Below are 15,198 nucleotides of genomic sequence, written 5' to 3' on the forward strand. Positions count from 1 at the left end.
TTAAAAGGATCATACACCATGATGAAGTGGGATTTATCCCAGGGATGCAAGGATTCTTCAATATACACAAATCAATCAATGTGGTACACCATATTAACAAACTGAAGAATAAAAACCATATGATCATATCAATAGATGCAGAAAAAGCTTTTGACAAAATTCAACACCCACTTATGATAAAATCTCTCCAGAAAGTGGGCATAGAGGGAACCTACCTCAACATAATAAAGGCCACATATGACAAACATCATTCTCAGTGGTGAAAAACTGAAAGCATTTCCTCTAAGATCAGGAACAAGACAAGGATGTCCACTTTCACCACTATTATTCAACATAGTTTTGGAAGTCCTAGCCACGGCAATGAGAGAAGAAAAAGAAATAAAAGGAATACAAATTGGAAAAGTAGAAGTGAAACTGTCACTCTTTGCAGATGATATGATACTATACATAGAGAATCCTAAAGATGCCACCAGAAAACTACTAGAGCTAATCAATGAATTTGGTAAAGTTGCAGGATACAAAATTAATGCACAGAAATCTCTTGCATTCCTATACACTAATGATGAAAAATCTGAAAGAGAAATTAAGGAAACACTCCCATTTACCATTGCAAAAAAAGGAATAAAATACCTAGGAATAAACCTACCTATGGAGACAAAAGACCTGTATGCAGAAAACTGTAAGACACTGATGAAAGAAATTGAAGATGATACCAACAGATGGAGAGATATACCATGTTCTTGGATTGGAGAATCAATATTGTGAAAATGACTATACTACCCAAAGGAGTTTACAGATTCAGTGCAATCCCTGTCAAATTACCAATGGCATTTTTTACAGAAGTAGAACAAAAAATCTTGAAGTTTGTATGGAGACATAAAAGACCCCGAATAGCCAAAGCAGTCTTGAGGGAAGAAAACAGAGCTGGAGGAATCAGACTCCCTGACTTCAGACTATACTACAAATCTACAATAATTAAGACAATATGGTACTGGCACAAAAACAGAAACATAGATCAATGGAACAAGATAGAAAGCCCAGAGATAAACCCACACACCTATGGTCAACTAATCTATGACAAAGGAAGCAAGGATATACAATGGAGAAAAGACAGTCTCTTCAATAAGTGGTGCTAGGAAAACTGGACAGCTACATGTAAAAGAATGAAATTAGAACATTCCCTAACACCATACACAAAAAATAAACTCAAAATGGATTAGAGACCGAAATGTAAGAGTGGACACTATAAAACTGTTAGAGGAAAACATAGGAAGAACACTCTTTGACATAAATCACAGCAAGATCTTTTTTGATCCACCTCCTAGAGTAATGGAAATAAAAACGAAAATAAACAAATGGGACCTAATGAAACTTCAAAGCTTTTGCACAGCAAAGGAAACCATAAAGAAGACGAAAAGACAACCCTCAGAATGGGAGAAAATATTTGCAAACGAATCAACGGACAAAGGATTAATCTCCAAAATATATAAACAGCTCATGCAGCTCAATGTTAAAAAAACAAACAACCCAATCCAGAAATGGGCAGAAGACCTAAATAGACATTTTTCCAAAGAAGACATACAGGTGGCCAAGAAGCACATGAAAAGCTGCTCAACATCACTAATCATTAGAGAAATGCAAATCAAAACTGCAATGAGGTATCACCTCACACCAGTTAGAATGGGCATCATTAGAAAATCTACAAACAACAAATGCTGGAGAGGGTGTGGAGAAAAGGGAACCCTCTTGCACTGTTGGTGGGAATGTAAATTGATACAGCCACTATGGAGAACAGTATGGAGGTTCCTTAAAAAACCAAAAATAGAATTTCCAGGGGATCCAGCAATCCCACTACTGGGCATATACCCAGAGAAAACCATAATTCAAAAAGACACATACACCGCAATGTTCATTGCAGCACTATTTACAATAGCCAGGTCATGGAAGCAACCTAAATGCCCATTGACAGTTGAATGGATAAAGCAGATGTGGCACATATATACAATGGAATATTACTCAGCCATAAAAAGGAACGAAATTGGGTCATTTGTTGTGACGCTGATGGATCTAGAGACTGTCATACAGAGTGAAGTAAGTCAGAAAGAGAAAAACAAATATCGTATATTAACACGTATATGTGGAACCTAGAAGAATGGTACAGATGAACCGGTTTGCAGCGCAGGAATTGAGACACAGATGTAGAGAACAAATGTATGGAAACCAAGGGGGGAAAGTGGTGGTGGTGGTGGTGGTAGTGGTGTACTGAATTGGGCGATTGGGATTGACATGTATACACTGATGTGTATAAAATTGATGACTAATAAGAACCTGCTATATAAAATAAAATTCAGAAATTCAAAAAAAAAAAAAAAACACCACAGATGTGTGCTGTCCAGTTTGGTAGCCACCAGGCACATGTGGCTATTTAAGTTGAAATTAATTTGGATTAAACAAGATAAACTATGTCTTCAGAAGCCACATCTCAAGTGCTAATGGCTACTTTAGAGGCCAGCACAGATAGCGGACGTTCCTATCATCATAGGAAGTTCTACTGAACAGTGCTGTGCAAATAATTTGTTGTTGTTATATTATTGTGCAGTATATGATAGGAATGTCTGCATTTTATTTTCTATTCATAGTGAACTTTTAGATATGACCTCTGCCCAGTATTTGCTTTTGTTTCCTTTCTCTGCCCTTAAGAAACCTCCGTGAATTTTTATAGTGTACAAGTCTTATCTGAGTTTTTGATCAAATTTAGTGTTATATTGTAGTGGGCAGCTTGAAATTAGACTAGTTTGAAAATGTTTTCTGTATTAATAATATACAAAAGTGATTTTACAAAGTTGTTGGGTTGTTTTTTTCTTTCTTTCTTTTTCTTATTTAAAGTCCATCTTCTGCACAGTTCCCGTTTTTGGGAGAAGTACTGCCTGTTCCCTCGTCCAGCATTGATTGTCACACTTTGCAAAGTTAAGATACCCTAAATGTTGGTATCTTTTACACAGTTTCCTCCAAGCCCCTTGTTTTTTTTTTTTTACTTAAATAAAAACCGAATTTCTCAGGGAAAGAAGATTTTTACAAGCAATTTCGGAGCAGAATTGATTTTGGTGTGTGTTAATGCAGACAATCTGCCCAGTGTTAAAATGTTACAGAGAAAAAAACCCACACAAGCTGCCACGTTCGTGTGATCACACCAAAATAGCAGCTTGTGTTTGTATTTTCAGTCTCCTCGAGGTGGACTGCAGGCACACACGAATGAGTGGCTGTACTTGGTGGTGTGTGTTGTGATTTTATTTGATGCCGGCACAGTACATGCTTGTGCGTTCACGACCAGCCTTCGCATATGCACTTGTTCACAGCCACGGAAGTGAAAACTACAACACAAGCCGCTCTCTCTGAGTTGTCGGCAACCTGTGTGTGTGTTTCCTAAATATTAAAGAGGGGGAGAAACAAATTTTCAGGAACACAAGAAACAATTCTTCTGTCAAATGGCCTGTAGTCCTTCCTCATTTGACAACACTTAAGGTAAAAATAAAATATTGGATTCTCGTGGTTGCATATATATATTTAGAAATATGTATTTTCCTGTACTGCTCATGTTTTTGATGTGTATTTTTCTCATTTCTGTTCCATTTAAGCATGCAGATTCTTACCACACATTTGTCCCAATTTATGGGATATTTTTAAACTTTAAAAAAATTTTATAGTGTTTGAGTGACAATATAGGTGTATTTGCTGCAGTCGTGGTGCTTTGATTAGCATCCTGGCACTCCCTGTCTGTGGGATTCGGGAGCAGCGGTCCATGTCGTGGCAGCAGAGTTACATCACTCTGAGCAGCTGACCAGAATTTTTACTTTTGAGGTCCTCCTTGTAAATTAAGCCAGAATTTTTTAGCACTATTTATAGTTGTGGGTTCACATATTGATTATGAGAAGGTTAAAAAGTAAAGTCTGGTGGGTGGTAAAGTAATGCCTCATCCTGAAACATTCCTAGTTGGCCTATCCTGTTCAGTAGGGTAACAGTATTTTCGGAACTTTCACACATTTGGAATTGACACCACTTAAGTACTTCAAGGGTAAATGCTTTCAATTGCTTTAAAATTTTTTTCTTAATTGCTGAAAAAGTGCAAAATAAAGTCTGTATTTTCAGTGTGACAAAGCCTTGCACTTAAAGTGCATATTTCTATCTATCTATTTTTTTTCTTAATTTTTCACCTTTATGGTATCAGTAAAAATTTTTTTTTTTTTTTTTTTTTTTTAATTTGAGACAGAGAGGCAGTGGAGTAGAGGGCTTGCTACGTAACTCAGGGCATTGGAGAACTAGAAAGAACCTTGGATGAAAACCTCTATTTGGATGGTGACAGATACCACCCCCTGAAACTCCAGCCCCAACTGCCCTGTCCTACCATTCTTTGATATTTCCTGTCATCCTAACCCTTCTGCTTTGTCTTCTCACCTGTATGGCGATTTCAAATTCCCACCTTCTCTGTTAGGCTCTTGGAGACTTTCCTGCTATCCTCTTGGGCTGGATCACACCCTTGTCATCACAACAGATTCCTGCTTTCTTTCTGTTCACCTCCAGTTTATGGCCTGTGAAAACTATATGTTGCTTATGTATTCATTAGTTGCAAAAAACAGGTAGCCGAACTGTGGTCTGGCCTTTGTTATGCTTTGCCTTTTCACCTCCAGCCCTTGAGTTCATGATTTCATTCTCATTTTTCGTTGCTTTGTTTATTTGTAGGTTTGTAGATTTATTTACTCATTCAACAAATGCTACTTGAGAAATTACTATGTAGCAGCTACTATTCCAGAAGTTGAGGATCCTGATAAGGAAAATAGTGTGTCTTCTGTTCTTTTGTAGACCCTGCGTATTTTATTGTAATTATCTTCCTTTTAAAAATATCTGTAAAATGTCTACTTTCTCGCCTAGATTTTCTTAAGTACTTAGTTTTTCTGTTCTATATCTTTCATATTCCCCAGTACCAGGCATCCATAACAGGCATTTGTGTCGTTGGTAGTCATCTACTTAAGTCCTTTTATTTTGCAAACGCGTAAAGTTGAAGCTCAGAAAGAATGACTTAAGAAAATACAACTTGTTAACGGCTGAAATGGAAATAACACCTGGGACTCCAGGTCTTTCCACAGATCTGTAACGTTTTATGTTAATCTAGTTTGCCTGAATTTAACGCTTTCTCAGTTCTAGAAGCATTTATCAAATACTTTGTGTATGCAGAGCACTCTGTGGAGCACACAGGACACGAAGGCATGAGTGTTATCTCAACTCTTACTCAGAATGTTCTAGAGATTCAATACATAGCTATTGTTTCTGCCCTCTGGGTTCATATGTTCTAATGTGGAGTTTCTCACCCGTGGGAGTATTGACCTTTTGGACCAATTAATTCTTTGTTGTGAGAGGCTGTCCCACGCAGTGGGGTGTTAAGCCGCGTCCCCGACCTCTGGCTGCCGAGGGCTCTTTGGGGCATGATTTTTAGATCTTTCCAGGGCATCAGGGTGTCTTGTCTGACAGGAGGTTCTCTGATGCACTGCTTTAGAGCTTTCTGAGATCTTAACAAAGTATTTTACATTCACACCCTTGGTTTCATCTTTGGACCTTGTTTTCCTGACTGTGTCTGATATTCGATCTTTGCCCAGAAGCAGTGTCTTAAATGCTTCATTTGTGACGAGAGGATGAGAAGGAGAAAAGGTTGTATTTTCAAGCCCAGCAAGTCCCAGCCCCTCTGCGTTGAGCAGTTCTTCCACTTTCCTCCTTTTCCATTCTACTGTAAATAACAAGCAACACCAGGCAGCACCTTCCGCACTGCCTGGACAGTCTCCTTGGCTAGATCACCCGGTGTATTAGGTACATTTTCAGTATTCCAAATAACTAGAGGCTGCTGTGTTGTCAGTACCTAATAAGGAATCTTTTCTCTCCACTTTTCTTGTGATGTTTTCCTCACTTTGATTTACGCCCTCACTGGCAGCCTCGTGGGCTGTCTGGCTAATCATCTCTTTCAGATCCTTTAGTCTTTCAGTGGGGTCTGTGCAAGGTCCTTCCAGCTCCTGTCCAGTCCTATAGACACCTCTACCACATATTTTATTGTTTTTTAAAAAACAGCCCAGTTTCAGGTATCAAAACCTCTTATCGTCATCTATTTGCTGCATAATACATCAACCAAAATGTAATCACTTGGAACTATAATCATGTATTGTATTTCATAGTTGCTGGAGATCAGGAGTTTGGGAGCAGCGTGGTCCTGGCTCAGGGGTCTCTCTTGAGCTTGCAGTCAGGTGTCAGCTGGAGCTGCGGTCGTGTGGAGGCCTAATGAGGGCTGGAGGACCCCTGTGGGTTCCTCTCCATGTGGGTCTCGCCATGGTGCTGCTTAAGTGTCTTTTCTCCAGAGGATTCTTCCCCTAAAGCAAACAATCCATGGAGGAAGGGCAGTGTGTTAAAGAATTGGCAGATGTATTTTTAAAACCACCACAGTCCATATGTAGCTTCCCAAGTTTCCCAGATGACCTTTTCCATTCTGTCCAGCTGGAAGGGGAAATGTGGATGGGGCCTGATGGGGGCTGGGGGAAATGTGAATTTTGTGGTCACATGTCATGGCCACTCCCATCCCAGTGGCCACAGCTCACTGAAGAGGATGCTGGGAAGTTCAGTCCTGCCGTGTACCTGGAATGAGGAGAAAGCAGATTTGTTTGAATAGGGGGGATGGTGAAATCATCAACCAAAGTAGGGAGGACAGGAATAAAAAATACGTAGTGTGCCTCCGTTCATTTTATATCAAATTGCTCCTCTGTGGTTTTTGCTTGATTTTTTTTTTCAGTTTTTCTTTAATAAAACAACAAACCAGAGAAAGGTATTATAGTTATTTTGGTGTTTAATAGTATTCTAGGGAGTTTTCATCTGCTCATTTTAAATTTTAGATGGATGCTGGTAGTGAAGTTCTGGTTTTAAAGTACCCACGTAACATCAATTATTGTTCCTTCAAGCCCTCCCGTGCTGCTGCGTCCTCCTGCTTGACTATAAACCTTCCCCAAGGGTTTTATTTTTTCCCTTGGGGCATCTTATTGAATACTTGCATCTTCAGTAATTCAGCTGGGCCCAGTGCTTTGTCTGTTTTAATACTTCTAATTACCTAATTATGTACTATTATGCAGTGACAAAGCCCTTTGTCATTTCACTCTTTTCTTAACCCTTTTCTTGCTTAGGAGATGTTCTTTTTGTCTCTTTGTTGTCTGAGGAACTCTCCATCATAGACACCCCAGATATTTGTCTAGCTTCCCTTCATCCTCTGTCTGTGTTACGAGCGACCACAGCCCTGTGCGAAGTTTCTGTGTCTTTCCAGTTAGCTCCCGTCAGGCACCTGGGTTCCTGGTTACTGGGTCTGACGTTGTTGTTTAGCTGTACTCCATCCCTCATCTCCTGACTTGTTCCCATATGCTGCAGTTGCATGGGAAGATATCCAAAAGGCGAATAGCATAGTCTGGTTATCATAACCTATTTTCGCGACAGAATTAGTGTCATTTATCATTCATAGAGCTTAGATGTCCACAAGCATCCATGAGTAAATATAATGGAAACCAACTATGTTTTTCAAAATTATAGTGATCTGTACTTCAGGATGACTAAAAATTGACAAGGGTAAATTTTTCTTTATATATGTATTTTAGATAATAATGAAAGGAAAAAGGATAAAGTTGTCGTCTTGCCATCTTACCACCTCTAATGAATTAATACACCTAGGCAATGATCATCGATCATCACAGAAAGAGAAGCTAAAAATGTATGCCTCCTGATGGAGGTACACAGTACCATCTGTACCCGTTAGCTATTGCTGCATTGTAAACCACCCCAAAGCTTAAAAGAACAGCAGAATTAATTTTGTTGATGAATCTCCAACTTGGGTAGGGCTGAGCAGGCAGGTTGTCTCTGTTCCACATGGTGTTGGCCAGGCCAGCTTGAAGGTTAAGGACTGGAATCATTGGAAGATGTGTTCACTTTCCTGCCTGACTGTTGAAGCCGGCTCTCAGCAGAGACCTCTGGAGCTGTGGCTGGAACACCTCCCCACGGCCTCTCCTGTAGCTGCTTGACTTCTAGCAGCACAGCGTCTGGGTTCCACGATGTGTCCAGACGGAGAGGCAGACAGAAGCTGTGTCGCAGCATCACTTGTGCTGTCTTCTCTTTGTGAGAAGCTCATCACTGAGGACAGCACATCTGCAGAGGGAAGGAAGTTAGGCTCCTCCACCTTTGTACGGGAGGAGTGCCAAAGAATTCGTGAACATGTACTAAAGCCACCATGCCACCCATGAAGGTTTTTGTTGAAAGTTGAACCTGAACCTGATGAAGTCTCTAGACCTACCTACCAGTTTATAGGAAATACAGCGGGGGGCGGGGGTGTGGAGGTGGGGGGTGGGGCGCGGTGGGGAGGAGAGGAATGTGTCACATAACAAAATGGAGGAACAATAAGTAAAATTCAGAATGTGGGAAGTTTCTACAGGGTAAAGAGCCTGGTTTCTTTAACAAATACATTGTAAGAGAGAGAGGGAGAGGGAGAGAGGAAGGGAGGGAGGGAGGGAGGGAGGGGCACGTCTATGGAGTAAAAAACTCTTAAGAGATATATCAACAAGTTGCAGTGTAAATTCTTGGATCTTGATTGAAACAAACTGAAAAATATTTAGGGAAATTTGAACATTGATTGTATATTTGATTTAATCAATGGATTATTTTTATTAGTTATAGTGTTAAAGTGGTGCTATGGTTATGTTTTTAGAGAGTCTTTATGTTTTAGAAATACACACTGCAATATTATGGGTGTAGTGATGTCTCAGGTTTGCTTCAAAATGCAACATTGAGAGAGGAGGATGTGTAAGAAAAAAAAAGAACTGATTAATGATGAAGCTGGGCGATGGCTGTACTGCAATTCAGTCTACTATTGTCTCTTTATAAATGCTGGAATTTAAAATGAAAGATTATAATGAAAAGATTATATATGAAAGATTTTAGATAAAGATTTTTTTAAAACTTAAGTTGAAAACTATACTGCCTACGAATGTGGGGTTATTTCAAGATACAAACCAAAACTCACACAGCAGACTTTTATATCTCTTGATGTTAGTTTGCACTATGTAAAATTTGTCTATTTAATACCTGCACACATCTTGAGAGAGAAACTCCTGCATTTTAAATATTGATCTATTAAGTTAAAACTGAATTATCGGGCTTCCCTGGTGGCGCAGTGGTTGAGAATCCGCCTGCCGATGCAGGGGACACGGGTTCGTGCCCCGATCTGGGAAGATCCCACATGCCGTGGAGCGGCTGGGCCCGTGAGCCATGGCCGCTGAGCCTGCGCGTCCGGAGCCTGTGCTCGGCAACAGGAGAGGCCGCAACCGTGAGAGGCCCGCGTACCGCAAAAACAAAAAACTGAATTATCACCTTTTTTTCCATCAGGTAAAAATGTTCAATGGTATTAGTCTAAATCACATCATGGAATACTTTAATATTAATTTCTCTTTGCTTTTTATCTCTATCAAAGTTTCATCCTCACCTGTTTACCATCTCCACTTTCATTTCTGGCCAAATGCAGGAATTAGTTCTCTTGACTTTCATTTTCTAATAATAATTTAGAATTTATCTTCAGTTCCCATTTATTGTGATTCTTTTCTCCTTTTACTTTCCTATCAGATGGTTTTGGCTTGAGTGAATCATAAATGTCTCTAGTTTCAATCCTAAATTTTTTTTTCTCTATCTCATCTTTAATGAATATACTACCATTTCTCTTTTTTGCATGAAACTGTAGAGTCACTATTGATTTTTCAAAATCTTCACAGTTGTTGACTCCAGCCTCGGTCTGTATTCTGTGATTTTTGTTATTGTCTCAAAACCAGATTTGCCTTTCCAGTGACATTCGGGTTAGACTACTGTTCAGATCACCTGCCCTGAATCAACACCAGATGTTAGGGAAGCTATTTTGAAACTTAAAACCTATCATCAAAGCTGCTTATCACTATTCCTAGAGAATCTACTCACTACTTTTCTCCCTTTTATTTCTGGTTCCTATAGATGGAATGCCTTCTTACTTGAAGCCTGTTAATACGAAACCAAGTATTTGTTGTAGCAAATATGTTATTATTCAGGTATATTCATCAACCTTATGACCTAGGTTCTTCTGTGTAACTTTAAACTCATGGAATTTTACTTCAATGCATATCTCTGACACATTGTTTAGCAAAGCAGTTGGGAAGTACTGCTAACCTGCTAACTACCCAGATATACTGGAGCAGGTATTAATCTCTCTGCTTCCGTTCTCCTTGCCTGTTACCTTCTGAGCTGGACTCTTTCACCTTATAACTTCTCTGAATGTCATCTCTTTTTCCAGCTTCTTTTGTTTCTCTTTTGGAACTCTTCTGAAATCTTTCCCATGTTACTTGTTTGATGCTGTGGATTCTTCATCAGCATCTAGAGAGCACCTCACACTTTTCTAAAAAAGAGGATATCCTGAAACTTCCTAAATTGACACTTCAGCATTGTAGACTAGAATTGTGGATGGTGTGCTATCACATAGATATGCTCTGTCTGCCTAATATGCGTTTTCAGTTGATTGGGTATTTGCTAAAAGTGGGTGATTTAAATTATCTACCTGCAATTTGATCCTTATAGATCTCTAGTTTTTAGTCTTGCGAGTGGTTAGTATGCATTTAAAGGAAACTGTGAATTGATATGTAATATAATTTACATTTTTAGTAGTAAGATATTAAATTCTTACTTTATATAATTCATGGATATTTGTTACAAAGTGAATGTTGTAGGTTTTAGTACTTTCTCCCATAGTCCATTCAGATTGCAGTGACTGTAGGGAATTTGGTGGTGCCAGTGTTCATAGACAGTTTCCAAAGCATAGTTATGGAAGGGGACACACAAAATCACGCATCCGTGTGATCTGTCCAGATCCTGGGACAGGAAGCCTACTTCACGACAGGGCTAGATTTAAGTCATCTGATGAGGAAGGAGGGGAAACAGTTTCGTCTCAGAAGGGTTACTCTGTTTTTACTTTAGTGCCTAAGTTTTCCCAAGAAATTTCTTTCCAGCATTTTATTAACTACTTACCTATCTTTCATCCTGATTACTCTAATTTGGGATATTTGACTGTCTAAAGGTTTTAGCAGCTTTCTTTTGTCCCAAATAAGTCATTTAACAAGTTTTTCTGTTTCTTTCCTGCTTCAGTGCATTTGACACCTTTCTGGAACTTCTTTGGCCTCTAAGATATAGTTATTATTCTTGCTCTGAATCTACTTTCAGGTAATTTCTCTCCTCTTTAGGAGCTATGGTCACTTGTGCCTAGTCAGACTCCTGAGCTTCAGTCTGGGCTGTCTGGAGGGCCATCACATTAATCTGGATGGCTGTCTGGAGGGCCATCCATCTCAGGCATGGACTTGAGATAACGTTGTTCGGACCCATGGACTGTTGATTACCGGCCCCCCAAAGGAGAGGCTTCCTTGTTGGTAGAGAACAGGTCAGATACCTGTGTCTGGGGACAAATTGTACATCCAAGGGAATTTCAAGCAAAAGTCAAATGAACAGAGGAAGATGAAACAGGCTGTAATTTATTATAAAAATTAGGCCCAGGAAAGAGATGCTTCACAAACCGCCTGAACTGGAGAGAAAGTTCTCACTCTCACAGGGTGCCCGAAGAGGATCAGAAGGAAGCAGAAAAGAGCAGAGGTTGCCAGAGATAGGAAGCAGTGAACCATCAGAATATGAATAAAATAACCACTGCTGCCTTTACGAGACTAACGAAGGAGATTTTTCTGTTTCCGTGGTGCCGCGTGCCTCCGTGCTCTAGGCGCTCCTGCTTTTCAGCCTCTTGCGTATTTACTACATATTCTCGTGTTTTCTAGTTCCAATGTGACCTCATTCACATTTTCATCAACTAAAGTACCAGTACTCAGAGACTAGCGATCACTTCTCTTCCTGAACGTCTGCTGCCAGGCGCTGTTCTTGGTGCTTTCACATTATTTCATCTTCATCACAAGATCAGTATTATTATCGCTACTTATAGATGAAGCCGTTAAGCAGCCATTTAGTCAAGGTCGCACAGCCAGCAGTTATGCAACAGGGATCTGAACTTCGGCTTTTCTTCTCAGGTTTGTGATTTTTCCATTTCACCTCAGTATAATGTCCTCTTATCTCCTTCCTGCAGTCTCTCCTCCTGCAGGCTTAATCCCACTTAGAGTTACTCAAATACTGTCTTCTTTGGTACTTCCCTATTCAGAAATGTAGAGTTACTCTGTTGCTTTTCCTCAGTTGTAAATACTGCATTCAAAGCTCTTTTCTACACCTCCCACCTTTTCTTCTGTCCTGTTGCCCTGCTGCCAAGTATCAAGCCCTGCTGCCAAGTATCAATACTTCACAGAAGTATTGATACTTTCCTTTTGCATTACTAATACCATACAGTGCTCTGCATTTGGAATACTCTTTGCCTTCTATGTCTTCATAGCTTTCCTTCTGATTTGGTTACTTTTCCCACAGATGTTCCATGTTCCTCCTCTCCTAAAAATTCTTGTTCAAACCTTTTGTGATTGAACCCATTTGCTGCTTATTTCTAGATGACATTCCTTCTTCCCTTATAGGCTCGTCTCTTGGTATTCATAGGAGATTAGTTCCAGGACTCCCACAGATACCAAAGTCCATGGGTGCTCAACTCTCTTGTATAAAATGGAGTAATATTCTCATATAATCTATGCATATCCTCTCATATACTTTAAATCATCTCTAGATTTCTTATAATACCTACTACAATGTAAATGCCATGTAAATAGTGGCTGGCATGCTGGCAAATGCAAGTTTTGCTTTTTGGAACTTTCTGGAATTTTTTTTCCCCAAACATCTTTGATCCACGGTTGGTTGAGTCTGCAGATTCGAAACCCAGGGATCCACAGGGTCGACTGTATATTCACTGTGTATTGCACTGCTCTGTATTTGCTCTTTGGGTTGTTGCAGTCGTAAATTCTTGCATTATAAACAACTATTTAAGCTCCTTTCAGGTGGATACTCTTGCCCTTTTGTATTTCACATTACCTCAAAGCACCTGGTAGAATTTTTGATCCAGAGATCATTTAAGCAATACTGACTAACTCAGTCCATTTGAAGTCTGTGTTTTAATCAGATAAAACTAATGGTGTGGTCATGTATAATAATTTAAATCATGGCATTTGCATCAAAAAAAATAGGATAATGATTTTTTTTTCACAAAGTTGGTACTTACAAAATCACAGTATACCAAATGGGGTAAAACAAAGCAATCCCCACACCAAATGCACAGGCTATAATTTGTTTTGCTTAAAAACTGTTGTATTCATCATGCATGTGATGACATTTACATACGAAGACATTTGAAATATTTAGATGTTGAAGGGTATCCAGTAGTTTCCCTTTTTCTCACCCTTTTTTCTTTAACACGTGAGTCCCACCTATGGCATAAGTTGCCTGGCAAATACAGACTTGTACTAAAACCAAAAGCTGCCCATGGCACCTCTCAGAGATGAGAATTTGAGGGTAACTCTTGGAATTGTGCTAGCCGATTTCAATCCTGTGTTTTCTTTTTTCAGGTTTCCTGAAATGCAGTTTTTCCAACAAGAAAATGTGAGAAAAATTCTTACAGATGTTCTTTTCTGTTATGCTAGAGAAAACGAGCAGTTGCTTTATAAGCAGGTAATGAAAATATCGTACAGGTGGCATCCATTGACTCAGAATTTTCTATACAGCTTGACAAATGATAGAGCAATAATGTAGCCTTTATTGTATCCAAAGTTGCATCATAATAGTAAAGCAATCAAAGAGCTGCTTGTCAGCTGCATGGTGAGAAAGGTAAGCTCATTGACGCACATATGCTTCTTCCTTATTATAAGACATTCCACCAAATTGTCTTCTATGAGGCATTCAATCTTTGCTTTCAACTTTTGAGAGTTTGTTTATAAACAGCATCTTTGAAGGCAATCTAGTAATAAAGCTTTTCAGAGTTGTATATATAAATATTGTTTCTAAGTACAGCATTTATAAATATGTGGCATGTCATGTAGAGAATAATCAAATGTCCTTTTACTCTTCAAAATCTACCCGTAATATAACTGCAGAAAGTTCCTTTAAACTTTCTGAAATTTATATGATATTCTTGTGATCTTGATGTTTAATTCATCTCATTATTAAAGAAGATTATTGGATTATGTTTATTCTTTTCAAAATGTAAATTTTTAATTTAATCTATCAAGAAGTATCTAGGTTTTCATTTAACCTTATGGGGTTCCAATAAAAATACGCAAAGTTAGATATTTTTATGTATTTCTCAAAATGCATATTAAGTGAGAATTCAAACTATATCAATAAATTCTCCAGCAATCCAAAGTTATGACATCCAACTGATGACAACCCAAATTCAGTGTAATATAACAGAGAACATCTGCATGGTGAGAGCAGTGTATTTAATTTGAGATAGACTTAATTTGTTTAAAGATAATAAATCAGGTCATATTACAGTTGTCCTAAATAATGTATTTGTTATTGTGTACATAGAATATCCAAGGGAACTAATTTTATCTTAGTTTCGATACTAATAATATGTCTTTATATTAATTACATGGTGATATTTAGCTTTTAGAATGGGAAATGGAAAAATATATCCTACTCATAATGGCAAGCAAAACTATAAAATGTCTAAAAATAAATGTAATAATATAAAATCAAAAGCTATATGAAGAAAACTATAAATGTTATTGGAGCAAGAGTTGAATAAATAGAAAAGTGATAACGTGTTTTTAGGTGGAAGACATTAAGTAAAAATATTACTTCTTCCCAAATTAATATATAAATGTGTTATCATTCCATTGATAGTCTAAGTGAGAGATATGGTTTTTAAAAACCGGGCACAGTGATTTTAAATTTTACACCAAGAAGCTTTATAGTCATTTCAATGGTGATAATACAGCTTAGTGGTTAAGATCACTGGCTCTAGACTCGGATCCCTTGATTTGAATCTCGGCTCCAACACTTTAAGTAGCTACCTTGTCTTAGACAATATACACATGTAACTTTTCTAATCCTTAGTTTCGTTGATGAGGGCAATAATAGTATTGACTCTGTAGAGTTAAAGACATGTGGTGCTCATTATGAGTTCATGTTGGTGGCTGTGATGGTGATCATTGCTAC

General features: G+C 38.5%; 1 protein-coding gene across 6 annotated transcripts in view; it reads left to right on the forward strand.

The window, feature by feature from the left end:
* TBC1D5 (TBC1 domain family member 5) overlaps positions 1–15,198 on the forward strand; it is a 540,677-nt gene that overhangs the window by 305,863 nt on the left and 219,616 nt on the right. For 5 of the 6 annotated variants that reach the window (XM_027086556.1, XM_027086555.1, XM_027086553.1 and 2 more), the window contains one exon: positions 13,605–13,707. In XM_027086556.1, coding sequence (XP_026942357.1) covers positions 13,605–13,707 — 103 coding nt within the window. The remainder of the gene's footprint in view (positions 1–13,604; positions 13,708–15,198) is intronic. The other variant, XM_027086554.1, reaches the window with a different exon arrangement.

The sequence above is a fragment of the Aethalodelphis obliquidens genome, unplaced genomic scaffold (genome assembly GCF_003676395.1).
Source record: "Aethalodelphis obliquidens isolate GAN/ISIS:26980383/991018 unplaced genomic scaffold, ASM367639v1 scaffold56, whole genome shotgun sequence".
In the NCBI taxonomy this organism is placed as follows: Eukaryota; Metazoa; Chordata; class Mammalia; order Artiodactyla; family Delphinidae; genus Aethalodelphis; species Aethalodelphis obliquidens.